Consider the following 27886-nt stretch of genomic DNA (forward strand, 5'->3'; position numbering starts at 1 on the left):
CAGCTATTTACACTTTACAAGCTACTGTAAATATGCATCACAAATATAAAAGGTTTACATTTATATACATCTTATATAAAGTTCCGTCTTATTCATCAAAATTCATAAACCTTGATATTCATTAATACTTCCGTTTTGTTACTGTTTAGATTAGCATCGTGAACAACTTCTATCATAAAATATCACATGGATCTGTTTATGTAAACAGACTTATTGATAGAATATGTCCGGCACAGAGATGTTGTAAACTATTCAGGAGCACTTCATAGCAGTAGGTAGTCAGTTGTTATTTTTGGCATGATCTTTTCAAGTAAAAAAAAGAGAGAAAAAAAAACAAAACCCTGCACGATAAAGCTAAAAGTTTGCGTGTACCACAACAACCACGACAAATGTAATGTATGTTGAAAGAAGAGAAGAAGAGAAGAAGCGTGGCACTTGGACTCAACATTTCTTCTGCTGTTTCTCATCTTTCTGATGAAAAGAAAGTTTCCATCCAGGGCGAGAGCTGCTTAATGGATAGAAATCAATGTCCCGTTAATTTATAATCAACATTTACATTTTCGAAGGTTTTCACAAAAACAGGGTTGTACAACATAAAACCATGTTCAGGTACATGTAGCAAGGGTTTAACATCTTTTTTCACTCAAAATTAACTTTACTTTATTGTAACAGTTGTGAGTTTGTGGTTTTCAGTCTTCTATCACGAAACATCACTTGCAAATTTGTGCATTCATGTGTCAAATCACCCAGAAGAAATTAAAAATTTTGTCGATTTCGTTCACAAGCTTAATCATCCCCCGTGATCAAAACACCATAACTTCATGACATTACTGCCTGAAACAAAATTTCTCATCACATCTTTTAAGGAAGGTCTTCATAACACCACAACACAGATTGGTACTTTAAAACTTCAAAACTTGACCGTAAGATGCCAAATATACAGTAATACAAAAACTATTGATGCATGACAGCGCTTGAAGCAAGATCAGTTAATGTGCAGCTCACTGCAGAGAAAAGTAGACATAAACATCATGCAAAACATTAAATGTAGATCGTAATTCAATGGGTCTGATCAAAAACACTTCAAATCATGTAGGCAAAGACACTGCAGCAGAATCACAAAGGCGCAACATGTCTACACACATTACCTGTCGCTTGGCAACAAAGCCAACAAAGTTTTACCTTGTTGTATCTAACCATGCACAAAGTTTTGCTTTTATTGCGTTGAAATCTGTATATTGTCCTAATTTCCACAAACATTTGTCCATAAAAAGAATACTGAAACCTGGACAAGTACAGTTACCAGATAAATTTGTATTTATTTATTCATTTTCTAATTCTATCTGGTTTCTAAAATCTAATTTAACGGAATAAGCTTTTAAAAACTGGGCCTTTTGTGCCGAAGAGAATTCAACCACTAGAGCAACAACGCTCTCATGTCTGTACAATAAATATAAATGTCTGGCTACATAACATGAACTTAATTTATCAGAAAGACAGAAAACGTGGTGAAATGTGTGAATTAGTGAGCTCATGATGCACATGTTGGAATTTTTTTTTCTTTAATCTGAGTCTGGTCGTGTTTCCAGTGCTAACAGTTTCACAAGTGTTGGTTTACATTAGTGTTCAGTAAAAGGCATCTCATTGAGATTAAAAATGCATGACTGAAAACAAATTGCAATTCAGCTCTGAGGGTAGAAAAGCTCCACTGTTACTTCATATTCAAAATCACAGCTCAGTATATTTGTGCTAAAGGTTTAATGCGGGGAGATACCAAATCTTTTTTGAAGCATGTGGGGTAAAATATTGTTAATGCGTAACACATTTCATCATTTATATACCACAAGAACAGAGTAACTGAGATCAAAAACAATGTAATGTTTCATGTGATCATACACGCGAGTTAAATAAAGACTTTTTGAAATGAAAAAGACAGAAAATGATAGCCAGCTAAATAAATATACAATATATTGTATGTTTGAGTGCCATTCTAAATGTTAAAAGGCACCAGGGTTTAAATGCATATGGAGGAAAAGCTTTCCGGCACATAAAAAGTCACCTGTGCGCTAAGGCCTTAAGGCCTTAAAGCAGATGAAAACAGTTCAGATTGCTGCTGGTTCTAAGTGAGATCATCTGACTGTCCTCTTTTGTGCGTCTCCTTGAGAATCATTAAAATGGTTGATTTCTTCTAGTCTTTTAACTGTCGGTACAGTACCAGCTACAGCTGTTTATGTGCAACTAAAGCTGAGGTAACAGCTGAGGACCATTTAAGTAACATTGGTACACTATTGAAATAAATTGCATTAAATAAATTAAAAAATGTTTGTATGACAGGATTTGTTAATAAATTTGTTAATTCATAGTAAGAACGTGTATTTAGATTTGATTAATACAAGTGATTCCTGTCCATATGCTGCAAAATAAAGTGTATTTTGTGTTGTAAAAAATTCCGTGGCTCTGTGCTGGGTAGCCCTGTTGTTGTGTTTTCCACAGAGGTGACAAAGCTCCATTCACACTGACCGTATTATAAATCTTTCCTAAAACCACACACACTGAAGAAAGATCTAGTGGCCCCCTACAGCACGGTTGCTTCCTGTTGTCCAGTCAATGATTATGAAGCTCAGACTCATCACCATGAAGGAGACACCCAAAGCAGCAAAACACATGGCCTAAGAATGAGGAAAAACACACACCAGAGGTTTAATTATCAAGAAGTCTGGTTGACCATGTAGAATCCTGTATTTCCATGTCAGTTTAATGAATATATTATGGCGGCATGATAAAAATCTTAATGCCTCACCACTATCTTGGTAGTGGAGTTCAGGGGTTCATCCTCTTTAGGAACAATGCGGATGTAGAAGACAGCAGGGAAAATGAAAATGAGGCAGGGAGCCGACGTGGCACCTGTGAGGAGGAAGCAGAGAGGCTGATCAGGAAGATTGTGGTCTGATTTTCAATAAAGTTCAAAGACAAAATAGGCTTATTTTGAATGAGACACCATAATGCAAAACAGTTGGAACATAGAAAAAAGCAAAAAGTAATCCTAACAGACACCGAATGGAATGCTTCAAAATTGACCAACTTAAAATTCTGCCACGTAAATAACTACAACACACAAACAAGATTGAGAATGATGTCACTTTTTATGAATCTGAGCTGATTTCAAGATGACCTAATATGATCATCTTAAATATGCAGTGGAGAATTCTGCTGTGGTCTGATGAAGTGAAATTTGAAATTATTTCTGGAAATTATGGAATGCTCCATCCTTTAGGTTAAAGGAGGAAAAAAAGGAGAAGAGACCTTGTTGTAATGGCACAGTTCAAATCTACAGAATCCGTTGTGGTTATGGGGGAGCACAGGTTAAAAGAAGAGGTGATGCAGCACAGTGGCACATTTGCCCATGTCTAACTTCTCGTATAGCTCATTAGTGACATCGGATTTAAAAGGACTGTATATAAAGTCAAGTTTGATATGTTGTTTCTGTACTATTTTCAAATTCCTGCACTTTTTTTTTTGTTTACATTTGAAACGGGACTCTCACTATTTTGGAGGCAGGTTTGCTTTAGATTTGTCTCAGTAACAAGTGGCACTGTCTGCCTTTTTTTTGTTTCTTTTTATAGCCGCTTTCACACACACACACACACCTTGGAGTCCTGAAATGTTGTAGCGATATTCCAGACCAGTGGCATGTAACAATCCAAACGTCCACAACATTAGATCCAGACTTCTTTGAGAGAATTTAACTCCCAGCCCCCTTGTAAAATCCCTAGAACATCAGTGACTGAGAGGATGTATGAAGGTGTCAGCAAATAATCCAAAGCATTTACAGCCGCTCTGTGTGTACTGGTGAGAGTTTGTCTCTCCTGCTGACCTGTACGCTGTTTTCTGCTTGCTCCCTGCCATTGTGGAGACATACAGATACATGCTGTACTCATATCATTACAATAAGAGCCTCATCTGCTATTCCAAATGTCTTGTAAAGAAAGTACAGAAATTTAAGTGTAGTTTCTCCATCATGTTGCCTCATGTTGCCTTGAGACAGCCTGCACAGCCTCCCTTTTCCAGTTGGGATAGTTTATCAACTGCAGGAAACCTCCTGCTCTGATGTGCCAGTGTGAACAGCAACTGTATAAAAAGTCTGAAATAAAATCACATGCACTTTCTACAGAAAATCTCAAGTCCTCATGCGTAAAATCGGCTTAAGTAAACCCTCTCTGGAGGTCAGGGGGGTTTAGAGATAAAGTCTAAATCAGGGATGTCAAACTCTGGTCCTCAAGGGCCGTTGTCCTGCAGGTTTTAGATGTTTCCCTGCTCCGATACACCTGATTCAGATTGAGGCCTCATTAGCTGGTTTGTGCAGAATGTAACAATCTTTTGAAGAGATCTATTTAATCTGAATCAGGTGCGTTGTAGCAGGGAAGCATCTAAAACCCGCAGGACAGTGGCCCTCGAAGACCGGAGTTTGACATCCCTGGTCTAAATCATCCAGATTTAGGACTTTTTGAAGAAGACACTGCTCATTTCTTTTTAAAGTATAGAAAAAGTGTAATCAGCAAAGAGCCCATAACTATTACGGTGATGAAAGTGATGCCTTATGCTTTCTCCATATTCATTTTATCTAATTTCCATGTGTTTGTTCGTTAAATATTAACACATAAAAATACCCACTGCCTACTGAAAACAGCCAGGCACATTGCATCATCCTTTCTTTTCTTTACACGGATGTGACCTCGGACACGCATGTGCTTAAATATATCGACATGTTTGCCGAAGCAAGATATGTCTCTTTGAATATGTTCTTGGTGGTCATTCAAATCAAGGCTTTCGATTTTTACCTCTGACCTGTGAAACACGGCCTCAACTCCGAGGGCAAAGTGTTCGCGATAATATTGACACAAGCTGTCGATTTGCCCACGTGAAAACGTGCTCTGATCATGTGGTTTAGTTTTGCATCTCAAGGTGAAATAACCGGATTCGGTCTGTGAGTGGCGATGGAATAAATAAAACCATGCTATTAAAATACAAACTGCAGGCCAGAAACAGTGACAGAGATTTTTCTTTTGAACCTGCTTTTTTTTTTTTTTTGGACATACTTGAACATTACCAGAAAGAACTGATGCCGTTCCATTCACGTTTTGATGTTCTCTAATTATACCTCCGAGAGTCACAGTGATGAGAATGTTACTGATTTGATACTCAGTGCTGTACTTACCAATGATACCAAATATGTCCAGAATGTTAGGAGCAAATATCACCAACATGTTGATGAGGGTAAGCAGAATGAGAGCAATGGCGATGTGACGTAACCAATTGAAAGAACTGCTGGGGAATAACATGTGCTGAATGGCTCTGCGCACCTGCGGAGACAAAATTAATTTATGAAAAAGATTATAACGTCATGCTTGGTGAATCTCTATGAGAGCATACGAAGAATGAGTCATATTTACCGGGAACAGCACGATGGGGACGGTCAGTGTGACAGCCGTGAGGACTGCCACTCGCACACACAGGATCAAAGTGTCATATGGATCAATGCGGTTGTAAGTGTGCAAGAGTTCAGGCTCCACATTGTCTGCAGGTGAGTCAAAACAAACGCACGTGAACGTCACAAAGTAACGCTGCCTGAAAAGACAACTAGACTGGAAAGTACGTTACAACACACAGTCACCACAAGAGGGAGCTTGGACTCCATGTCACTATAGAGGCAAATCTTGTACATGTACATCTTTCAATAATTGTTTTTTCCTCAATACTGGAAAAATGCAACATTATAGAGTGACATAAATGTATGATTAAGTCATTTGAGAGGTAAAAAAATCGAGGAGACACCATGGATTTGATCTTTTTGCTCTTCAAGCATGTTGACAAAAAGCTGTTTCACAGCAAGGTTTACTCTGAATCTCGAATTAATTTCCATTGAAAAAAACTTTTACTTGTAAATTTGCGCTTAACATTGGGGTTATTATCTGTATGAAAAACAGCTAAAGCCAAAGTGATAACAGACGTTTTATTTGCTAGATTAATAAATTAGCAAATAACAAATATTTAATGTAAAAGCCACTTGAATGATTATTTTGTTGTGCTTGAGTTGCCTCTCTTTATTAAAAGATACAGCTGTAGCAGCATTCTATTTGCATCACTTTGTATCTTTCATTGGTAGAAAATGATTGTCTGTGCGCTGAATAGCTGGTTTGGGCATTAGCTTTCGTTTTTATTCACTGCTATTGAGGACAAACGGCACAAGAAATTCCAAAGACAGCTGCTCTCACCATAAAAAGTCAGGTAGCCAAAGAGAGCTGCCAGAAAGTACATGCTGTACATGATAAAGATGGAGATGTTGGACACCCTTTGCATCCTCTTCTGTGTTGGACTGAAATCAAGACATTTGCGAGTTATATGAATGCCACATTCTGCACTAATGCGTGACCAAATATCACACGTTTATAAGGGTGTGACTCACTTGTGTAGCTCAGTGTAAATGGGCAGGACTTCAGGGTGGCAAACAAAAGCAAAAGCCAAGATGGGGATTGTGTATGCTGTCTGTGAATAAGAACATAAATACATGACTTTCTATTATTAACTGTGCTGCATAGCCTGCCAAAATAAGCGTGTAAACTCAGTTTAGCATCTAATTTAGATAGACTTAAATAACAGACTTCAGTATCGGTGGCTTTAATGTTCGAAAATGATATAAAACTAAATAAGCAAAGTGTTTTGCACTTCAGGCGCCCACCTGTGAGTTGATGGTGAACATGCGTGGGGTGCAGAGGGAGTCATCGTCCTCATGAATATCGTTGCTGTACTCGTGGATGTGGCTTGAAACATTCAGACTGATATGTGCTGCAGTGCTATTGGCTGAGAACTCCTCAAAGGGGCAAGGAATCTGAAACTTCTTAAAGATAACCTGCAGAGAGATGTGAAAGAAGGCGAGAAAAGGATGAGCATAATCAGAGAATAGACATGAGGATGGGGGAGTGTGCAAGAGTCTGTTAACAAACTTGTTTCAGTAAACTAACCATCAACGACAAGCTAGAAAAAGCCCTTCAGACCAGATTAGGGTGACTCAGCCTCTAATTACTTCGTCTCAACCTAGCTCTTATAGTCATCTTATCAAACACAGCTGCATATCGCTGAAAATAGGGATCAGGGTGAGAAAGAGACAAGGGTGGGAAAATGGGTAACACAGACCTATGTGCCAGAATGACGTGCCAGAATAAATGAGGCTGTGTGAAGAGTAACTGTGATGATGTGCCACTGTGTGAGCTGGAGCAACTTACTGCAGTGAGAAAGAACACCATGCAACTGAGAGAAAATCCACTGGTGTAACCAAGGTAACCTGAAAATAAAAGGACAGAGACAGTTAATATTAACAGCCCTTTAACTGAACTTATAGTGTGTGTTATTTGGAACCACTATTAACTGTGTTAGCAACACAAGAAGCCCACAAAGTTTATAGATGGGCCAATATTTTACACTCTTTGTTATTAAATGAAGCTGTAGCACAAAAAAAAGAACATCCCACAGAATGATCTCACCGCACAGTCAAGGCAGAAAAAACATGCTTATACTGTGTGATAGTGAACAGATTATGGCGGCCTTGAGGGTGCGATATTCATCGTGGAAAATTATGAACACCTGCTGCTTTCACCACCAGTGGCTGAATAACAAACACACTAATGGCTTAACATTAAAGCAACTGCTCCACCAGAATGCCTTTATGTAAGCTGACATAATGTCAAGACGTTTTTGATAGACAAGTTCTCAATATAAAATTTTTTTTCTTGAAATGACATGCAGAACACTCAGAATACAGAGGAGAAGTGCAAAGCTACGTGAAAGAAGAACTGAACTGAAACAAACAGCTGTGAGGTGCTACACTGAAAAACTTCGGGTGGGGGTTAAAAGAAGAGCTATGAAGTGACAGGACGTCATCACATGATCTGTTAAAGTTGAAATACTCTAAATGACAACAAATGAAAGACTCAAAAAGATTCTAAATATCAATTCATGGAATGAGTAGCATATTCTTGACGTCATCACATCAGACCTGTATTCTGCCTCATGTCAGTGGGTGTAAGCTCTTTACATCTGTCTGATTCTCTCATCTCTGTGCTCACTATATTGTAGCACAGAAAAATTCCCAACAAATTTGTTCTTATTTCCATATTTCTCCGTTTGTACTGGAAGACAATGGAACAAGTAGGGAATAGTACCTGCGGTGGCTCACTGTTAACTACATACTAACTAGCATTCATGTCCAAGACATTTTCCAAGCTTCTGCTCCACACTGTCAGTATCAGACTTTTTATCATCAGTCGTCCGACGATATCAAATAAATCAGCAGCCGCGCTGTGATTTAGGATATATCTACATGGGAATGAGAATTCAGAGAGCAATCAGAAGCAGAATGCCTCTTTGTCCTCATCTAGTGCACAGGACAGCGTCTGTCTGAGTTACAAACCACAATGAAAACAGTGCACATGTGCACACATCTCACTGACTGATCAGATTAGAACCACAGAGAGGTGTTTCCACAGCTTGACTGAAACCGTACTACTGAATGTGTCGTTAGGAAATTGTTTGACAAAAAGACAGCAAATTGCATCAGTGGTTTACTTTCCGACCTTTCACAATTCTAATGGAAACTCTTGCTCTCTCAACTCGCTCTGTGCTTGAGGTTTCAGTCTTAATTCTCTATTTTTGACCAGTGACTGGCTTTTGAATTTATGACGTACCAATGATACACGTTTAAATCTCAGATTTTCAAAGAAGTGAATCTCCCCCTTCTGTAGATTTGTTAAATGAAGGGAAGTTTAATGCTTGGTAGGCAGGATCTATGTCCCATGTACAAAAGCCTTAACTAATGGAAGTCCGTTAAAAAGCACCGGATCAGATACTCAAAGTAAAACGCTTACATTTAGAAATATCATAACACATTAATTTCATTGTAATTCAGTGAAATATGTCTTGTTAAAAGACAGGAAGTTAAGTTGATGATAGTCAAAGAAACAATGCAGGAGCCTGCACTGATGGCAGGGATGGTGTTTGAGGTAACAGTGAGTCTGAGGACCATCAGGCTGAATTCTTATCAGATTCATGCTTGTCTTTTGGGAGAGTGCTCACACAATGTTACAACAGACTTATAGCTCATCTGGCTATCACTAGATAAAATTTCAATTAATCTAAATAATCCCAGAGAAAAGGTGCAACTGCATTAGTGTTACTCACCAAGTTGTTTCATTAAAGCAAGGGGCAGGATGACACTGGCAGAGACCATGATGACCAGGTAGTTTCCATTCAAGTACCAGAGACTGTTTGGAGAAAAAACAAAGTACTTTGGTGAGCTCAGTATTTCTAACATTGCCACAGAGAGTCAGCACACACCACACTGGGAGACAGAAACAAAGTGGAAAGGTAAGATGGTGAAAAAATGTTGTTTCTAAAAACAAAGTTGCCTGGGAGAGTGCGTTTGTGTGACACAAGGCTGTTAAAAAATCAGCTTGTCCAAAGGTCTGACCAACAGTAATCTGTTGGGAACATCCTCAAACCGAAGGCTTTGGAAAAAAATGTGTCTGCTTATGTTGCTCTAAACACAAGTACTGGAATAGCCTTTTACGTAACTGATGATTTCTGTGTGATTTCAGTTTCAGAAAAAGGAAGACATAAAACAACGCTAAAATAGTCTGTTAATGTGTTGGCAGTGACGTGTGCCTCCCACTTTGTTCACACTTCAAAGGGAGTAAAATAACGAGGATGAACGGACATGCACCATCTGTATACATATCATCATACATGTGAGCACCACACTCTCTTTCCTAAAACAGGGCAATAGCAGGGCAATAAAAGCACATTTTAAACATCAGCAACAACTAACATCACCAGCAACAAGCAGCTTACAGAAATGACTGTCAATCCATTAAAGACTACTGTCTCCTCAATCTTGTGTACAGAGGAGCCTTTGTGCCCAAAGCCCCCTTTTAAAGCTGATAAGCCTGTTATTCTTGACCCTGAATAAAAACACAACCATGGAGATCAGCTCTCTGCCACAGCTTTGTAGGCATATGGTGATCTATGAGACAAGCAGTCTGAGTGTATGTGTGTTTGGAGGAGTCCCTTGGAAGCAGGGGAAGTCACACAAATAAAAGGCCATGTCTTCTTTGGCCTTTTGGTCAGTAGGTCATTTCAGATTATCGGCTTTCACATGTAAGAGTCAGTTGAAACAGTCTGGAAGTTAACTTCGTAGTCAAGTTCTCATATTTAGGTGTTCGTTAATAAATTGCAAGCCTTAAATGTTTCTCATTGCATACTAGCAGTAAGTGTACTAGTTAGTTTATATCAAAGTGAATCACATGACGACAGGCATGTGAAGCCTTTGACACAAGCCACTTGCCAATTTTCATCTGCTGTTCCCTGCAGTAGTTCACTGGCTTATATCAGATAATATTGGTTGCCTTACCTGTCGATTTATTGCTTCACTGGACTTACAGTGTATTTTTTTTAAAAAAGGAGAGGATACTGTTTCCTCATTTTAAAGACTGATCGGGCTCAAATCCAACTGGAAAACTGACTCCAGGTTGGATTTTTGCTCTCAGTGCTTAGCTACACATCAAACTTTATATTTACCTTATAATCATCACAGATATCACCTAATTCATATGTGCGTCACAATACACTGCCGGAAACTACCTCAACTCATGCAATGACTTGTCTATCCATCTGCCACACATCATTGCTGTCTATTTAAAAAGCCAACAGTCGTACAAAAAGCCACAGCCCAGCCACACACACCGTCAGTTCCTTTGACGCCATGGATTTGGACAACGATAGAGGCGTACAGTGGAAATGAACAGTGAGAACTAACCCTGAGCTGACCTGTCCTTATGCTCAGCCTCGGAATTTGGCACCACCATTTTACACCACCTGTTGCTGTCATTTGAGTGTTTGTGTGTGTGAGAAATATAGAGGAGTCATAACACTTAGTAAATCAATTTCAATTGTGGGGAGGCCTCGAAGGTACTTGGCTTGTTGGTTGATCCAAGAAGCTCAGGGAACTTGCAATTGTTCCCTAAACTTTCAGTTTCTGTGGATTCAGGCTGGCTCGGTTTCTTGTCTCTTCACTGCAACTCTAGATGTACTCAAGAAGTTTGAGATTCTGAGGAGGACACCATCTGTTGCAAAATTCTTTCTTGTCTCTTAAGATAGTTCTTTACGACCTTATCCGATGCTACCATATGATGGATTTGGATCTAAATATAGTTTATTCCAGTCCAAAATTAATCAGCAGTAAAGGATAACCACAAGTCCTTGGGAAGGCTCAGACCTGTATGTACGTTTTCTAAGTGGCATCAGATAAAACTGAGCAACGGTAAGACATTAAAGAGACTACTGCAGTTGTTGGATATTCTGTATCATTTAATGTCAGGCCGTAAAAGATTAGTCTAAAACAACACTATTCCTCCATACTGGCTACAGTACATATGTTTATACCTGCAGTCCCTTTCGAGCGCAAGGTTTGTTTTTAGACTTGAAAAGGCATCTGGAATCCACTTCAGTTCTCTTTGGCCTTATGCAGAGTGCCTGTGTCTGATGTATGAAAAGCACTTGTCTTGACAAGCAGACAGCAGGGAGGGCTTATACCGTGACTCTGTAACTACCAGATATCCAGTCACGGCCCTCCAGTTGTTCAGTCAATTCCAAGCATCCATTCTTGTCACACCCCCATGCTGACTGAATCAATAAAAAGTTGCAAAGTGAAATATTCGCTCCCCATATAATCTGACAGGCCCCTTGACCGTGTGTGTCAACAACAGGCAAGAGTCATGTGCCTTTTACTTAAGCCAGCACAGTCGGTGGATATGAAAAGACAAATGATGATACTCACTCAGCGTTGGGATCTGCCTTCAGGAAAGCTTGGATGACCAGCGGTAACTCAGATTTAACAATGTACAGGTAGCTGGACATTGCTGGAACACAAGACAGAAGAAACAGGAAAATGTGAGGACAAGCATACCTGAGAGTGAGGATAATGGCTTACTGAACAAACACACCAACACTTCTCACACCATGTTTATGCATGCGACAGGGAGGCAGACATTGCTGAGGATGCAGCAGTCATGTCCTCTGTGTTTTTACACAAGGTAGGTAACTTTTAACGGCTGAATTTTATTGGCAAATGTTTTCTTTTCATGACTTCTAAGTTGACATGTCACACATCTTATCATCTGTATATACAAATGCACATAAAACATATAGAATTTATTTATAGATACCGAGACAGTTAAACACAGACCTATGGCTCACATCGGCTCACTGGTCCACCACGATTTACGCCGCCCTTGAAAAGGCTCATGCACTATGTGTCCTCTGTTGTAACATATGTGTACTGTGTTTAGAACACAGGATATTTGTGTCCTGAGTCCTAAACATATGATTTACCATGATGTAAAATGTGTGCTGTAAGACACAAGAGAAGTAGAAGACAGGGGAACGACCAGGGTGATGTACAGTGACCACCCAAAGTCTACCCTCATTGACAGGTAATGAGATTAAAATAGACCCACTTAGGGCTGAGACTGAACAATACTGGAAATACATATGACAGAAAGAATACAAAACATTGTGTCTGCTGGCTAGTGGATCTGAGAGCTGCGGACGAGAATCAGCAACCTTCGTGATGACGAACATCCAAGAAAAACTAACAAATTAGAAGAGTTGGAGCTCACCAGGCCCTGGTAAGACCCACACCTAGTGTAGAATAACTCAAACTGATATTTACAAACAGGCCTTCTATGGTTTTCTCTTAATACTTCCCAATATCCCATACCCATAACTAAGTAAAGAGCCAAAGTATGATGAACCAAATATGAGTGGTTTCAGCTTAAGCAGTCATGTGGTAAGGGGGATATGAACTCAGACCTATTCAACGATGTCTAATTCATGCTCTTGCTTCAGGAGTTTGCAGAAAAGCAATATCTTTGTAAAGAAGTAAATTACAAAAAAGCAGTAACTCCCCACCTCCAATATTCTGCAGGGTGATCGCAATACCAGCAGCCATTTTTCCAGGAGTGCCAAAGGCCCTGTACCCCAGCTGTTCATAAGCTCGTATTCCTGTAAACAGATTATTATGTCTAAACATTGTAAAAACTGCCACACATCAGATTACAAAACATAGCAAGTAATGACATTTCTCTCATGCTATCGCTTTAGATAATACTTCAGAAAAGTTATGCTTGCTTGAAATCAAATCCTTCAGGTACAAAACAATAAAAAACTCATTTTCTGGTCAAGTGACCTTTTTTAAATTCATGACCCTTTCAGTCGCAATGCCCTAAGTTAAAAAGCTTTTTTAAATGTTTGCTAAATGGTCCTCGATCAGTTCAAATGACATATGTCTTTTTCAGTAATGTCCAGGAGTAGCAAAATTTTTCAAGATGTACAGAATTTTAGCAGCTAATAATCCGCAACTGTGCAGTTTCGATAAAAATAAGCTCAGACATGAGACTTACCCACAATGCCAGAGGATTTAAGCAATAGATGAATAGAGTAACACGATAAAGCTGCTACTCCAGTCAGAAGAAACCTGTAACACAGAACACAAGTGAAAATCATACGGTCATATGTTAAATCTATTTATATGTGAGCTTTGTTTTCTATTGTGTCACATTTTACATTTCTTTTCTGTCCATCTTGCAACAAATATGAAGTGTGCACATTTTTGTTTTCATCAAACATGATTAAGTTTGAGAAGTCGGAGTTGATGGTTTCCCAGCCACTGTTTGATATTTTAGAGCTGATTCTGTTCATTACCTCAAAATGCTTCTAACATTGTGACACGATATGAACAGCTGAAAGAAATAATAAGCATGAAACGAAAAAAAGACATTCTGGAAGTCTTTTTCATGAAAGACTATTTATGAACTCCATTGATGGTGATCAATAGTCCTACACATGCTGTTTCCCACAACCCTTTTGGGCCTAGGCTTGCACAGGTCCTCCTACATAGGCACAGAGGCCTAAGCATGTCTAAGGAGCACTCTCAGGTCAACATTCCTGATGGGTCAGAGGGCGTCCATATTAAAAGCCTTTCTCAGACCTTTCTTGAGCACGTTGTGCATGTTCTGCATTTACTGTAGCCACAACTCGTGTCAAAACTGGCTTTTGTCTGTAAGTAGAAAGACTGACTTGCTGCAAGCATGAGAAGAGCTACTGTGGTGGTTGGAAGTTTACAAATGTGCAGGATTTTCCATAACTAATAAGTATTACCATAGTGAAGGAAGGACCCACAGTGTTAAAAGATATGAAACAATGTACATATACTTTTACTTTAAATCAGCTAATGGCTGTTTTTGCTAAATTATGGTGATCAGGTGTTAAGGTAAACAATGTAATAGAGTTCTGTGCATATATTATATGATCTATGCAGACATCTGCACATTATTGGTCCACAAATTGTTTAGATATCTTTTGCTCCTCCTGGAAACCAATATTACATAAAACCAGACAAAACTATGTATACTTTTAACTCCACTGACCCTGGTGCCACTGAAATTTTCTTGAGCTGCCCAAGAGCATCTTTCTTTAAAAGAGCTACTCTGTGGGACAGATTTCCTGCTTTCACAGTTGAGGCTGACACTGACGCCATTCTCTATTCAAATCCTGCCACATGTTCTCTCTCTGTACCTTCATAAACACAAACATGACCAAGACAACCAGGGTCATGGTCTGACAGCAGCAGTCTACACAGAGCAGGGGAAAGTGGAAGACCAATATAGATGGCTTACTGAGGCCTGGATGGTTGGTTATTCTGAGATATGGCCTTTCTAGGATCTAAATGTGGCAACTAGAGCCATGAGAGCTTGGGAAAAAAAGGGCATATCAGGGTGTGCAGTATATGCTATTAAATGTTGTGCTATATAGTAAATCGTGCCTTTATGTAATCACATCACCAAAGCAGTCAGCTAACATCACTTCCCCGCCTAAAACTACCACGTTAAATAATAATCTGGGGCAGCAACAAGGTAGTTTAGGATAGTTTAGCTTTGCTTACCTTAGCATAAGTAAGCCAACTTTAGTGTAAACATTTAGAACAGAATTAAATAACCGGCTAGCTTCCACATCAGACATTTTACCAACATTTAACTTTTTAACCTGTCCTCAGTTGTTCAAACTGTAGAAAAACTAAGGTGTAAAATGGTTTTCACAGCATACTTCCTGGAGTATTAGCTACTCTCTTGACCAAATAACCACGACATCAAAGATCAGATAAATTATTAAAAAGGTCTTTATAGATGCTGACAGGTAAAGAAAAAAATTGGTTAAAAGACCCAGCTGCACCTACAAGCTGAAGCAATATGACAAAACAATGGGTAGTATCTATAAAAATTATACTAAAAAGCTGATCTAAAGAGCTGCCCATTGCTAGAAAAATAACCACCAAAAAGAACAAACTAAACTTCAGAGACACCACCATCATCAAAGACCACTTGTCAGTGTAGCACAGGCTAATTGACGCTTGTTATTTCTGTGTAATTTTTTATAAAAAAAACCCTCTTAATTCAATATCTAATGTGGCAGCCTATAGCTAAGACATACACCTTCAAATACCTCATGTAAAAGGATAAAAAAAATGACAATAAGAAAACAATATTAATGATAATTAAAGAAAAATAATCTATGTAGCACAGCCTCTGCACTGGCCATCTTTCAGCCCTTCAGAGTACAGATATGAGCCCAGTGGAATTTCACTGGCTGGCAATTTGTTTGATTGTTCATCAAATTGTTCTGAAATGTATGCAAAACACTATAATTGTCATTGCCCTTACGGTGGTGGCATCAACTCCCCCATACACTTGAACTAGCATAATACTTGTAACCTTTTTTTCTTGACAAAAAAAGTAAATTGTCATTCTTGTCAAAATGCGTAAAAATTCTTTAAAGAAACTGTTTAGTTCATGCATTCGACATAATCTTAGTCAAACTGAATGAATACGTTACAAAAATTTCAAATATAACATAAAATTATTCACTCACAAAAAGAGGAGTATGCCAGTGTTGGCCATGGCATAAGCCAAACCCAGGATTCCACTGCCCATAATGGCATTACCCAGGTTGAAGACTGACATGCCAAAAGAGGTCTTTCCTTCGAACTGCGAACAAATTTGATAAAACAGAACAAGACCATACAATAAGTAGCAACAAATGTATGTCTCTTACTTCTCTTGGTATGCTCATAAATATGGGATTTTTTGCTTACATCTGTGAAACGTATAGGCTTCTTTCCATCTGCGTTGGGCAAAAACTCCTCACTCTCCTGTCCTCCTTCAGGGTCGTCAAACCTAGGGACCAAAGTAATGGCTGTTAGTTGCCTGTCTCTGTAGTAACTTCTGAAAAATGTGCGCATATCGGCGGAAGTCGTTAGTAAATCAGAATCATGATTTGTTTGTTGATGGTGGAAAATTAAATCTGCAATTAAAAACCCTTCACATAATTCTCTACAAACATACCTGACTGTTTGAGTGCCATTTCTTTAAAAGGATCCATCAGTTGAGGCGAGCACAAAAACAAGGCAAACATGCATTTAAATACGGGAACATTTTGTGGAGAGTAAGTCATACTGTATGTTGCTCACCACATCTGTTATCTGTTATGCGTATCCATGGGAATATCATCACAGCTAAGTTTTAGCATTTGCACTGATACTTGCATGTAAACAAGAATACTGTTTCATTTGATTTGCTGAAAACGACCGAGAAAGTGTTTTTCACATGAGTATAACTCTAAAAGAACAGAAAGGAGAAGGTGTAAAAGTGATAGCTACATGCTGTGATAAGGAGACAAGCCTTTGTCTGTGTGTGGGAAAATGGAAGGGTACTCACTGCTCCTCGTCAAGCATCGACTTCATCGGCATGCCCATGTCATCCACGAGATCATGATTTTTCCCGTTGGATAATATGTTCATCTCTGACTGAGAGGGCTCCATCATCCAAGATGCCACAGATTCCCTTCTGCGTGCGCGTGGTCAACGAAGAAGCAACTTAAAATCTTGAATATCTAGAACAAAAAAGTGAAAGGACTTGAGTCAGAAAGGGCTGGTTTGTGTCAAGTGTATTTCATGAATTCAGTAAATGAATGCTGTGCGTGTTTGAAGGCTTCTTGTAGACATCAGCCTCGTATTCAAACCCCTCTGAAAACAAGCTTTCTGTAAAGGTTAAGAGTTTGGATTGAAAAATCTCAGCAGTTTTGTTATTCATTGCTCTTTGGTGGATTTAACCTTGAATTAGGTTGGAAAAAGCACTTCAGCAATAGTTCTGTGAAAGAATCGGAATATGCACAGGTCACTGTCAATTCAATTAATGTTTTCTTCTTGAAAAATAATGTTTTGTGGCATTTTTTAATAAATCAAGCAATCACTGCTTGAGTCTCCTATTCAGTACTTGTGTTGTGAACATGCAGCAATGTTCCAGCGCTACGAATTTACATAGCGACTTCAAACACTCTACGTCATTCTCTCATTCCCTCACTCATTCGGCTGTTTTCCTAAAGCTTTTGCAATACAAACACTGACATAAGCTATAGTGTGTTTAACTGTAAATATTCACAGTCTGAGATGAAATACGGGAAACTATGACAGTCTTGTGAATCAGTACTGAGTAGGACAAACAAGTCAAAAACACACAGCCAGAGGTTAAAGTCTGTTTGAGTTTTTCAGAGTTTTGTTTGCCCTTTTATGTAGCGAAACCACAGATTTCCAGTGCTACTGCTGAAATCCCACATAATGACTCAGTGGTCTTTAAAATGAAGAACAGCATAATGTGCTTACATAAAAACAACATGAAAATGGAACGATTCCAAATCATTTACATCTACATGCCTGAAATTATTGAGAAAGCCCTCTGAAAAACAGTTATTAAAGTAATGCCGTAATTATACATTCTGACATTGCTTTCTGTAGGTGAGTGTGTGGTTCTCTGTAATCACATTTACTCTCAAAAAACTAAGTGGGATTTCATTTGCCAATACAAACAAAAGCCGGAATGAGCAACACCAGCTTTCCTTTGACTAAACAACACACACAAACAAAGTAAAAGCAGTTAAAAAGTAGTTAGTCAGACAAAGACATTGTATCTAAACAGCTGAAAGCCAGCTTTGATATTCCCTGGTGTGCAGAAGAAAAAAAATATGATTTTGAAAAGAAGAAAAAAAGAAAACAAAACAGTTCTTAAAAGTTTTTTTGTCGATCTAACTCTTAATTCAAAATTAGAAATACTTTATACAGCCTCCCAGGGCCCCAGTGACACAAATGGATACTCTTCACAGAGTCAGAGTGTGAACTCAGTTGGACAATGGTGTTTTGTTAACAGCTTCCGCTGTGACCAGTGTACTATGTTTTCATTGTCTTCTCAGCCCGAAGATCACGGTCACTGCTATTCATTCTGTACAATCAAAGTGTGTCACTGACACCAAGCCACTGCAACTACAGGAGAAACATAAACGACATAATACAAGGTGACACTCCCTAATGCGAGATACAACAATTGGGTGCATGGGGCTTTAAAAGCTTGACCAATTTCTTTAAATGGAAAAAAAAACAGGCAAAAATCCGAACCCAAATCTTTGCCTTTCCAGTACTATATGGAGAAAATAAGTTATCTTTATTTGACCAAAGTTAGCACGTTCTTCAAATTGCCTTAGAATGTAAAACTCCTGGATGTCAACACATTCTGTTTACTTTGATGGTGCTCACTTCCAGTGAGGTAAAGGGGGAAAAGTATTGTATGTAACATCTTAAAAGTGAACCGCACTGTGCCATGCATCTATTTATTGGAGAATCAAAAAACTCAACAAGTACATTTAGGAAAAATGAAGTAAATTTAAAATGTGATCTTCATCTTCATGTGTCTATCATCCCAAAGAAGAAAGCAATTATTGTTTTTGTTAACAATAATCGGTAAATCAAGGGATTGGTGAATTTACCGTAAATACAGCAGGAGACCAGTATTTTTTTTCAGGGCTGTGGTCACAGATGATTGAATAGAGAAAGAAAATCTGAAGTGTGACACACTGATGCATCAAAAACCGCAAACGGAGCAATCTAATCATTGACCGTAAAAAGATAAGCATCTTTCTTTTTCTTTTCTTTCGACACATAGCTAAAAAGAAGCCCTCTTTTATGCATTCACTGAAAAAAAAGATCTGTTCCAAAATCTTTTCAGCAGCTCGTAACTTGTAAAGGTTCAAAACTACCTAAAGGCAAACGTACACAGCAATTAAAGACGTGTGAAATAAAGTCTAAACTGTGATTATTGAACATGTTTCTTCAGGGAAACTGCTTGATAAATTAAAAATATGTTATCAAAAAGTCACAGAGGGAGAAGGTACCTGCTTATCTAAGCAACGTAATGTAGAGCAACCTTCAGCACACGTTACCACTGCTTGATTCTGTCGTGAAAGAGGGCCAAACTGGGGTCTAAAGCCTACTTTAAAAAAACGACACAACATGAGATGGAAAATATTACAAACGGTTTCATTAAGAAGAAATAGTTATACATTTAACTTCTCCTCTGTGTATGTTGTGAAAGATGAGGAAAGCTGTAAACCTGGTCCTGTCCCAGATTTGTGGAAGCCTGCTTTTTACATCAAATTCAGATTGGGCCACTCTCAATTCGTCATGTCATGTCTTGTAATTGTACTACTTTCTATTCGACAAAGGGTTTAAATTGTTTGTAAGTCATGTATTCAATTATTTACACAATCGAGATGAAAGCTAAGAAAATGCCTTTGATGACAATTATTTCTGCCTCATTTCTACCTGAGAAAAAAAATGTTAAATAAACTCCTCTAATGAGCAACAGAAAGACAACCGCACACACTCAACTGGAGCCCCGCTGAGTTGTGTTGCGCAACAAATGAGCCACTAGGGTAAAAAAAGGCACACTTTGAGTGACTGGACTTGACGTGACATTTAAAATGAGGGTGAACAATGATTATCTGTTGTTTCATCATTTAAGTCAGAGTAGAAATTTAAAAGACATGACCATAACCCCAAGCAGCTTTCTTCAGCATGTTTTTCCTGTTACTCTTTTGATAATCGCACATTAAAATAGGCAGCAATAAGCAGGGAAACGGTGGGGAGCAAAGGCATGTAGATGAGGAAATGCATGAGGTCCGGCCAAGAGCGCCTGGCAGCACCAGCTCATCCCACGCCACGTGCCTGCTGGGGACAGAGCGACACGTTCAGATGTCCGGTGTTATCGGCCAGCACCTAGTCCCCTCCCGAAAGCATTTATATACAAAACAACTCCCGTGACCCAAAACCCTTGAAATTCATGTTACAGTTTTAAATGGCAACAAATCTATATTCAGACAGGCATGAGTTGAGTAACAGTTATTATAAAGGCATGTCATTCTTACAGTTCTTTTTATGTTTTTTCTTCTTTTACAGCTGAAAAACATAAAACAACTCAAGACAAACATTTTCCATTTGATAACGAACCAAGCTAAATCGAAGAGTTTCCAAATCCATCAATATATTTCACTGACTCATCTCCCCAGTGTATGCCAACTGCTGAACAGCTCAAAGAAGCTCAAAGAATAACATAAATCCCTCCGACAAGATAACCGTGAGAAAAGAAAATATTTTACACTTCAGTATATATTATAGTAAGTACTGAGCTGAGTTTATCAAAATGAAGACATGTTTCAATGCCCTTAGTTTATCTACAAGTAAGACCAAAATATAGAATATTCAATGAAAGAGGCTTTATAAAAATCATTCATCTAAACCTCATTTAAAATATGTGCACTTAAATGTTCTGAAATTATCTTTTTTTTACACATTTAGCCTCTTTCACAATACATAGAAAGTATACAATTGTTTAACCAATTTTAACCATCAAGACTCTGTATTAACAAGGATTTATCAATATGTCATCTGTTGTCTCCACATAATAACTATATGATAACAGTGAAGTATAACATATCTTCTGTATGGAAAATCTATATGAGAAATCATTAAATGCAATCAAACATCAGCACATAGTTCCACATTTATTCTGAGAGACATTCAGAGGCATCTGACCACTGCTACCTGTGTTAGAGTGCCTCCTTTCTCTTAATTCTTCTGACTCCTCATAGAGAGAGAAAGAGGTGATATTAGGAATCATCCCACATCCAGAGCAGGCAGCGAGTCGAGATACAATTCAATATGTCGTTTTACTAGCAGCCAACACAGGCTGTGTTTCCAAAAGGGTTTAGGTGAGAACATTAAGCTAAGCTGTCAATTTAAATGATGATTAGTTGAGAAGTTAAAAACAGCCTGACAATCCTTTTTCTTAGTGTTTTTTCTTAGTGCACTTAATGGGCACCCTGGTGGCAAGCGTTAGACTAGTTGGATTTCCTAAATTTGCATAAAACTAATGACAACTTAGGGAATGACCAAGTCATCGTTCGGATTCATATTCAGCCTACGTAGCTGAGCATGAGCAGGTCTACAAATAGGGGTCTAGAATTTTTCATAGCACATCTTGATCAAGTTTCAAGTTGGTACACATCCAGTTGGCTACTAGTTTAAGTTTGGTTTGCCAAAAAAAAGTACAAATGACTATGTTCAGTGTATGAAGGTGAAAACTCCAGGAAATCAAGACTTTATCAGTTAATGGAAAATAAAATGTGTCATGAAGTAAGTGTGCAGGTGACACACACCTCTTTCTTCAGATGTGTGTACAAGTACTAGTTCCCTCATGAGGGTAATTAGTACATAAGACTGAATAGAAGAGGCAGCCACTAAAACAAGAACATCTGTTATATGTAATATCACTGCATCATTTCATAAAGTTTTCAAGGTATTTAGTCACCAAAATACCACCAAATGCACATTTTACTATATCTTTTGTTATAACTTCTAAATGGCATGTAAGTGTTACTTGTGAATACTGGGTGATGATAATATGTCCAGATCCCTGTTGCCTGAGTTACAGTGATTATACATTAATATAATTTCAGCCACTTTATTACATAATACACCAGAAGAACAATTGCACATGTAAGTATCATTTACAAAATGCAAGAAGCCTTGTTCAAGTCAGTACTTGTTGAATAAACTAAATCCGTCTTAGTTGCATAAGGAGTCAGTTAACTCTGATTAATCATGAGTACTTGTTGAGATGTGGCAGGACATTTTTTTCCAAGAAAAAAAAAAAAACAGCACATAGCAGCAGGAAGTACTCAGCAATTATACTCAAGGCATGCATTCGAGGAGCTTGGGGCACAGGTCCGTGACTAGGTGCCAGTTTGAAAACACTAGTTAATCGTTCTCGACAATGAAATATGTCTTATGTGATTCTGCAAATCTCCGGGGTGACATTTATTTAATGCAATATAATCAAGTAAGAACTTATGATTTGTTTCTGACTTTGAAATAAAAAGTTGTTGTATCTTATATTGATTAAATAACAATGGAATAAATGACTATGCTGTTAGAGGGATTGTCATCTGTGATGCTCCTCAGCTATATTTTAAGTCATACTCACCACTCTCAATACACAATACAATAAAATACCAAACAGAGCATCAGGTAGTTAAAATGGCATGGCTTCATAAAAGTGAGTCAGAAGATATAAGTGTGACCCCACACTCAGCCTAAGCATACTGACCTAAGTCCATGTATTGAAGCTAAACCAGGTGTGTATCGTGCCCAAATGCAGGCATATCATGATCCAATATTGGTCTGAGTGTGGCCAAATACTCCGTAAGAAATTGACTAATTTCACAGCCCCAAAAGAAGAATAAATCTGGCAGTCATCACAGGACCACAGTTTCCAAAAGTCTGTTGATGCCAGAACACAGCGGAGTCTTTGTACACTTAGTCCCAAATGGCCTGATTCTACCTGAGTAAGAGCTCCGCTTTGGTCTCTCCCTCCTGGGGAAATGATTTCAAGCTTAAAAAAGGAGTTTACGAAAACATGCACATCTGTAAGAGTTCCTGGTGCTGGGAAAAATACTTGCATACTTGACACAGAGACGTTTTAGGGCAAAGAGTGTTTGAAACCGAGCTCCTTGCAGCTGAGAATGAGACTGTGACATCCCTGAGTGATGCAAAACTATAAACTTGCAGGCCAGAGAAGGTCAAAATTGGAGATCTACGTTTCTGTTTTCATCTCCATGGTCTTCAGGAGCCAAATCAGTATATCATCTTGGTTAACTGGGATCATGTATTTTCTGTTCCAATAAAAATTATGGCTAATAAGCAGTGTATGTAAACCAACTGAACGATTGCCCCTGTCAGAAAATAAACTGTAAAAGAGACATTTTGAACAGACAGATTCACAGGTAGATGGATTTCAGATCCAACAAACAGCATCTCATAAACGTACTCACAAACTATTGAAATGTCTTTAGACTAAACATATAAAAATCAAAAGAACAGAATTACTTTCTAATGACTTAGATTTAAATATACAACAGCACATGCTGCAGTCAGGATCAACCCGCGGAGATTATGAGCCCCATGACAAAGATAATAATAACCACTGGAGTGGCTGACACTTAACACTTGGGCTGACTCAGATGCAGATCCACAGGTCCCTTTAGTGTAACAGAAGAGCAGCTGGCTGCGTCCCACATGGATAAAATATTAGCCTCCACACAGTGCGCACCTGTCCGGACCCTGCTAAAACTCTCAGCCGCTGTGATCGCTGTAAGGGTTGAGGTCACTGACTGCATTTGGGCTTATTTGTTCATTCTCCACTGTGTTGTAGCACGAAAGCCCGTATAAGGGTGTTCAGATGGGGACCAAAGTCAAAATCACACACCCTCCCCGACACTACCTTAGACAAACAGACAAATGGTCTCTGGACAGCCACTCTGCATCCTCAAATCAGTTTTTTTTTTTTTATTATTCTTACGCATTTAGTGTTTCACAACCTTTTTTGCGTGGGGCCATGTTTACACCCACATTCAAGCAGGTAGGAGAGAGGTACTTTGTTTCCCTTAAAAGGACTCTTACATCCAAACTGTATAAAAAAAAGCCTAAAATAGAAGCAGTACTACTGTGGAACATTGGATGAGCAGCAGAACACTGTAACAGAGAAGTAATAGTCTAAGAAAAGACTTTAAGGGAGTAGCTGCAAAGCTTTGAATCTATAATTATTGTTTCAGTTCAAGCTGTCCTTAAAACATAAATAAACCCAGACCACAACCAGGACTGAGAATCACAATTGACTTTCAGAATTGACTGGGTTCTGATTCACAAGCTCCACACAAAGTGGAGTCAATACTGAACTTTGATTCAGTATTGATTCAGTTATGGATATTTGATTTACGATATTAATTTTCAAGACTGTAAAGACCCTCAACAACTCAGATTTGAATGTCTGATGTCACCGCAAGAATAAAACATTTTATCAAGACTGTAACTAGTCGGTAAGCTCACTGGCTATAACGTATGCTATGATGTGCTTCAGAACAGAAGTTACTGTAATCAAGATATATATTAACATTACAGATATATATATATATGCTGGTAATATCTCTTAAGGTCTGTGAGGTCTAGCTGCTTAATAGCGCTACACACACACACACACACACATAAATAAAATTACTTCATCATCAGTCGCTATCAGATCACCCGAAAATTTGATTTTAGGCAGCTCAAGATGCAAATACTGCTATGCAAATACAACTATTCTAGTTGTTTAGCAATAAATAATTTGGGCAACAAAGTATCAATTCAATTATAATCCCTGTCTCAATTCCCCGACAACAAATAAAGTCTTCAGTGCCTTGCTTAATGTAAACAGTCGCTCATATATGCCCTTTTACCCCTATGCAAAGTACTTTTGGTGTCTCATTCATTATCAGAAGCGTGTATTGATTGGTTTTCACGCCATTGCTTCTGTTTCGAGCATTAACAGCTTTGTTCTACACAATACATTACCATGATAAATCAGACAAAAACAGCGGGGAGGAAAGGATGCTTTACACCACAAAACAGCGACAAATCACTGGGACACATTCAAAGCTCAGGGAAAATGCAGGTCATTTAGGTCCTGAAAACTATCGCTCTCGAACTTTTTTGAGAAAACAGAAGCGTAAGCCCTTCTCAAAACGCGTCTATCTCAAACCCATTATTTTCGGTTACACAGTAATAACACATGAGATGTCAGTAAAGAGTGTTGACTTGCACTGATACCTTTACCTCCGCGTGAATATATTCCGCCTTAAAGAACCAAGTTAACGCGCTTTAAACTGCCTCTGTTGGAGGTTGCTGGTGTTTACATGGCTTGTGTCTTACCAAAGAGAAAAATCGCCAGGTTTGTAGTTTAAATTTAGAATAGGATAGTAGTTTCGCTCGGCTGCAGTTACACGGGTGGGAACTTTCTGTGACGGAACATACTGTGACGGCAAAGATGCGTTAAAGGTGGAGGCTGAGTTCAGTGCAGAAAATAATTAACGCAGAGTACCACGAAATTGACGTCAGAGCATGTCGAAGTTTGAGTAAGACCATATAACTCAAATTGGGAAATATCAGTGATGTATACACCATATATCTGCTCGCGCGTCACATTTTGACACTCATTTACCTACTGTAAAGGCGCACTATTGTTCCTGGGTCATTACACGCATAGTACGAGTTGCATTGACAAAAGATGGACACCAGTCTGTCACTCCTTAAGGCACATGGTCGTGACATCTGAACCCGGCGCTCACAGCAAAGGGACCCAAACCTGCCACTCTTTCTTTATTGATCAGCCCCAATAGGAAGCCATTTATCCCCGCGGGCATTTGTTCGGGAGGATTTAACACTCTTGTTTTCACCCTTTTTCATTGAGCACACCGACTACAACTCTTCCCGTGTGGTTGTAAGGAGAATACTGCGTGTTTAAAAACAATTGTCCATGCCCAGACCACCTGATAAAACCAATCGAATACAAACATGTCAGTCACAGCTGAATCACAGGATGCAATTTGGTTCAATTAGCCTTTCAGACAGATATTATCAGGTTAGCTGAGTCTTACCAAAGGCTCTTTTCTGGAGATTGTCGGCTTAATTCCTCTGTTGAGAGGCAGTAATTCGATGATCACTGCAGTCTCTTTTCGGTTGAAACTCTTTCTTTCTTTTTCTCAGAGATAATAACTGTCTCCTTGCTTGTTTTCTTTTTTTTTCCCCCCAACGTACTCCAGCCTCCAACGCGGCAGCTACAATGTGCTTTGGGAAATGGTCGGCATTGTAAGACGATCCTCAGCTCTACTGTGGGGGTTGCGTGAAAGGTCCGCCTCCTGGGCAACCCCGCAGCCAGGAGCTGCGCTGCTCGCTGTGAGTTTAGGTTCCAATACTTTTGGTTCCTTAGCCGGGGAAGGAAATATATTAGACTTGAGCAGTTATTGGTTGCTCGAGTCTTGGGTGCAAAACGCACCAAAAGTCAGTTTGACACTGCTATGCACAAATATGCAGAATGTGGGTGAGGGGCACACTTTAGCATCTTTGCCGCTTGAGATTTGATCAAATGCGCGCTCATCTTATGATTTTGTGCGCTATAGTCAGAGGAGTCAATCCTTCATTCACTTTCGTAGACCTTTGAGTTCCGTGCTGGTCGTAACTGATCCAGCGGCCTGATTTGGCTGCTTTCTGTGGAATGTGGAACATTTCCCTCTGCTCAGTCATGAGTGAACAATAGCTAAGCACTTAATGCAGAGGTGAGGAGGTCACCTTTGCTTCCGGCAGACAAAGAGCGAAGCATAATTCCATTGACTAACTGATTTCAATTTTTCAGAAAGTGCCATGACTAATTCAGATTACGGGTATGGCAGAATGTAAGAGAGAAGTTTTATTTAGTGGATGCTTTTATCCAAAACAGCGTTCAAGGTGATGAACACATTAGAGGACAATGTGGGGTTCAGTGTCTTACTCAGGAATTCTTTGGCATGTGTAAGTTTGGAATTTAACCATCAACGTAGTGGGAAAAAACACGAGTAGGACTGCTTCAAAACAACAACAGAAGACAAAGAAAGTGTATATCGGTGGAAAAATATCAACACACGAAATAAAATAGAAGCAAGACTTGCATCCGAACTAAACCAATACCAGTACCCTCAGTCAGATATAGGGAAATTACCGTATTGCATTATTGTGAAATTCCACAGTTTGATGTCACGTTCCCTTTCAAGTTCCCAGAATAAATTCCCCAAAAAGCCATCAAGTGGAAAATGATCTAAGGTCATTAGTGTGAAAGTGGCCCATTTAGCGGCCTCTAGAGGCCATTCTGGCTGATTAAACAAATTGGGTGCTAATATTCTGCTGCTTATCCAATGGCAGCTGGGATAGGCTCCAGCCCCTCTTCGACCTGAATTGGATGAAGCAGATATACAACACTTATGGATGGTTTAAATTTTGAGATGTTTATTTAGAGTCGTTCAGGAGAATCCTTATGTTTGCAGCATCTTCACCTCACAGCAAAGACAGACAATTTTCACCTGAGCTGAGTGCCTCGCACACATTCATTTTTGGCTCATCTAGTTATTTGTAGCTGCACGACTAACCATGAATTAAATGCCTAATCTACCCAGAGAGCAGTACATTATTTTTCACCTTTATCAAACATGCCCACGGAGATGATTCATGTATGCAAGCATTTCTGATAATAGAGGGGTGGATAATTGGTGGCTATATTTGAAGATTGAAAAAATAGTTATACCAGCTGGAAAGCACAGCAGGCTATGCCATCAGATGAAAGCATCTGCTCTTAGCTTGACTCCGGCTAAAAGGTGCCTAATTAAAATAGAGAACATGCTCATATTATATCACATTCAAGTTGATAAGGCTAGTTTCTTAGCAAGCAGTCGCCTCTTTACTCGTGCAGCAATTTCACGTGTCACATCGATGGCCTGC

At 38.9% G+C, this 27886-nt stretch overlaps 1 protein-coding gene across 4 annotated transcripts; it reads right to left on the reverse strand.

The window, feature by feature from the left end:
- Positions 1–1329: 1329 nt before the first annotated feature.
- Positions 1330–26247, reverse strand: slc38a3b (solute carrier family 38 member 3b). Of its 4 annotated transcripts, none has more exons than XM_072382011.1 (17): positions 26017–26247; positions 16878–17052; positions 16506–16526; positions 16256–16337; positions 16033–16148; positions 13509–13582; positions 13018–13110; positions 11885–11966; positions 9232–9314; positions 7281–7339; positions 6737–6907; positions 6464–6543; positions 6273–6373; positions 5451–5575; positions 5216–5360; positions 2801–2904; positions 1330–2669 (listed from the first exon to the last, which is right to left on the reverse strand). In XM_072382011.1, the coding sequence occupies exons 2-17, from the start codon at positions 16982–16984 to the stop codon at positions 2565–2567; spliced, it is 1548 nt and encodes a 515-aa protein (XP_072238112.1). In that variant the 5' UTR covers positions 16985–17052; positions 26017–26247; the 3' UTR covers positions 1330–2564. The 4 variants fall into 4 exon arrangements, with proteins under 4 accessions (XP_072238112.1, XP_072238114.1, XP_072238113.1 ...); XM_072382013.1 differs by lacking the exon at positions 26017–26247 and adding an exon at positions 25581–25609; XM_072382012.1 differs by lacking the exon at positions 26017–26247 and adding an exon at positions 23550–23700.
- Between the last annotated feature and the right edge of the window lie 1639 nt (positions 26248–27886).

The sequence above is a fragment of the Leuresthes tenuis genome, unplaced genomic scaffold, assembly GCF_036924035.1.
Source record: "Leuresthes tenuis unplaced genomic scaffold, fLeuTen1.0.hap1 SCAF_3, whole genome shotgun sequence".
In the NCBI taxonomy this organism is placed as follows: domain Eukaryota; kingdom Metazoa; phylum Chordata; class Actinopteri; order Atheriniformes; family Atherinopsidae; genus Leuresthes; species Leuresthes tenuis.